Source organism: Myotis brandtii, unplaced genomic scaffold (assembly GCF_000412655.1).
Source record: "Myotis brandtii unplaced genomic scaffold, ASM41265v1 scaffold97, whole genome shotgun sequence".
Classification (NCBI taxonomy): Eukaryota; Metazoa; Chordata; class Mammalia; order Chiroptera; family Vespertilionidae; genus Myotis; species Myotis brandtii.
The window spans coordinates 29013-31566 of record NW_005372020.1 but is presented as its reverse complement, the minus strand read 5'-3'; the positions used below and the strand labels follow the sequence as shown (position 1 = coordinate 31566).

The 2554-nt window shown below is 57.0% G+C and overlaps 1 protein-coding gene across 1 annotated transcript in view; it reads left to right on the top strand.

Annotated features, from left to right (window-relative positions):
• PIWIL1 (piwi-like RNA-mediated gene silencing 1) overlaps positions 1–307 on the top strand; it is a 14548-nt gene extending 14241 nt beyond the window's left edge. The window contains exon 12 of the mRNA XM_005886302.2: positions 3–307. Coding sequence (XP_005886364.1) covers positions 3–108 — 106 coding nt within the window. The 3' untranslated portion in view covers positions 109–307. The remainder of the gene's footprint in view (positions 1–2) is intronic.
• Positions 308–2554: the final 2247 nt, after the last annotated feature.

Genomic DNA, 2554 nt, shown 5'->3' with positions numbered 1-2554 from the left:
CGCGTGCCCGCGCCCTGCCAGTACGCGCACAAGCTGGCCTTCCTCGTGGGCCAGAGCATCCACCGCGAGCCCAACCTGTCGCTGTCCAACCGCCTGTACTACCTCTAGCCGAGCGGCTCTCCCAGCGCCAGCAAGGGCTCCGCCTCACCGTCAGCCTCTCGTCCGGTGGGACTTGGGAGGGGCCGGGGCGTCCGACATCACTACCAACCGAGATATTTTATAGGTAAAAATTAGTGTTTTTTAGTTCTCACCCAAGGACACGTTTTTATTGATTTTTTTTTTTCTAGAGAGAAGGGGGGGGGGAGAGAGAGAGAGAGAGACATCAATTGGTTGCCTCCTGCACACGCCCCTACCAGGGATCGAACCCGCAACTTTTTGGTGCACAGGACAAGGGGACAAGGCTCAGCCAACTGAGCCACCAGCAGGGCTGAGAGTCTAGATGTAAGTTGTTGGCCTCTCAGATGCATTGGGAGGGTTTCTGTTTGTTTTGAGAGAAATGTGGTTACAGTACTTTGTGTTATAAACAGACCCTTAAACCATTGGAAGTGCTTTCATGAGTGAGGAAGCCATACTTGAACTTGGGTGGACCTTGTATCTGAAATGTTGGGAAGGGACGGAGGGGAGGCGTGAGGCGGGCAGCCCGGTCAGGCGGCAGGCAGGCTGGCTGGGGCCTCTTCTCTCCTGATGGAAGTGCCAGCAGCAGCCCCAGCCAGGCCCAGGCAGGGGAGGTTGCTTTCCAGGGGGCTGTGTGCTGTGGGTTCAAAAAAGAGAGGGAGCCCTGGACAGTGTGGCTCAGTGGATAGAGCGTCAGCCTGCAGACTGAAGGGTCACGGTTCAATTCCCAGTCAGGGCGCATGCCCAGGTTGTGGGCTCGATCCCCAGTGTAGGGCGTGCAGGAGGCAGCCGACCCATGATTCTCTCTCATCACTGATGCTTTTTTTTTCTATCTCTCTCCCTCCCTCCCTCTCTCTCCCTTCCTTCCTCTCCCTTCCTCTCTGAAATCAATAAACAAACAAAACAAAACAAAAATTTAAAAACTTTAAAAGTTAAAAAAAAGATAGTTGAAACATTTTCAGTTTCTGTCCAGAGAAGCGTTTGCGGGTCGTTAGCAGGAGAGGCCGTAGCCCATGTCCGTGTCGCTGTGTGTGTTACTTTGCAGCCGGCATCGTTCTGTCTGTTATAAATTAAAGTGGCCGTCACCTGGTCTGCGGGTCGGTGTCGTTCTGTTCTCACTGAAGTCACAGCACTGGGTGCGCTTTTCAATCTGCTGGAGGGTCCACTCGGGGCCCCACACGGAGGCCACGCTTTGGGTTTAAGTCGACTTGACTGAGGGACGATTCACGCGAGGGGTAGTGCGAGGCGTGTGGACACGCTTACACGCTCCCGTCTCACACCAGGAAGACGCGGGGTCCCGTTACAGCCCCCGGGCAACACTGTCGTTTCCAGGACACAGTCGTGCACACGCCATTAAATTATCCCGGAGTCGTCTGTTTTTGGTGGTAAATCACACATTTTTATTTTAAAAAAAAATAGATTTCAGAGAGGAAGGGAGAGGGGAGAGAGAATCATTGATCGGCTTCCTGCACACCCCCTACTGGGGATCAAGCCCGCAACCGGGGCACGTGCCCTTGACCAGAATCAAACCCGGGACCCTTTGGTCCTCAGGCCGACGCTCTCTCCACTGAGCAACACCGGCCAGGGCCCCACACACTTTTACTGGGTCACGTGTGCACTCTGCCTGCTGGCTGGGAGGAGGCGCGGATGTTGTCTCCCACGTTTGCCGAGTGTCCCCGGCGTGTGGGCCCGAGCGTGGCCTGCGCGTGGGACACGTGGGGCTCTTCTGGGAAACACATTCCAGGAGAGAGAGGGGAGTGAGCCCCTGCACACAGTCCTGGTGCTGCTGCGGCCCCGCCCCAAAGCACACAGGAGGCGGGAGGCGGGCATCGTGGAAAATGACAGTTTATTCTAGAAAAGATCCGACACTGACCGCACACGACACCCACACGCCACTCCCGATGCGCTCGCACACGCAGTCCGTGACCACGGAACACGCTCACAACCTCCCACAGATTACAAAAGAAAGGCGGTCTGAACGCGTGTATAAAGAGTAAAAACAGTTACAAGTGGACGAGGGTACAAAAGAGCAGCCAGCGGAGGCACCGCCGGCAATGGGCCAGTCTGTGCTCAATGCCAAGGGAGGGTTGTGTGGGTCACGTGGAGCAGATTGACCTGGGGCTGGGCCGTGGCCTGTGTGTGCCGTGGGCTGTGTGCGCCGTGGCCTGTGCGTGCCGTGGCCGCGTGTGTGCTGCTGTCTGTCTGGCACGAGAGGAACAGACCCACCGAGTGACACTGAGGGTGCCGGGCCTGCTCCGAGGTGTGCGTGAGGACACGTGTGGTGTGGTGTGGCCTGGGCGTGGCCGCAAGCCTGCCCGTGTGGGGAGAGCACGAGGCGCACACACAGGAGCACAGCGAGTTTATTGGACGGTACAAACCATTGTGCAGAGTAAGGCAGAACATGGAGGCGCTTGGGGCTCGGACCAGAGTGGTAGGGATG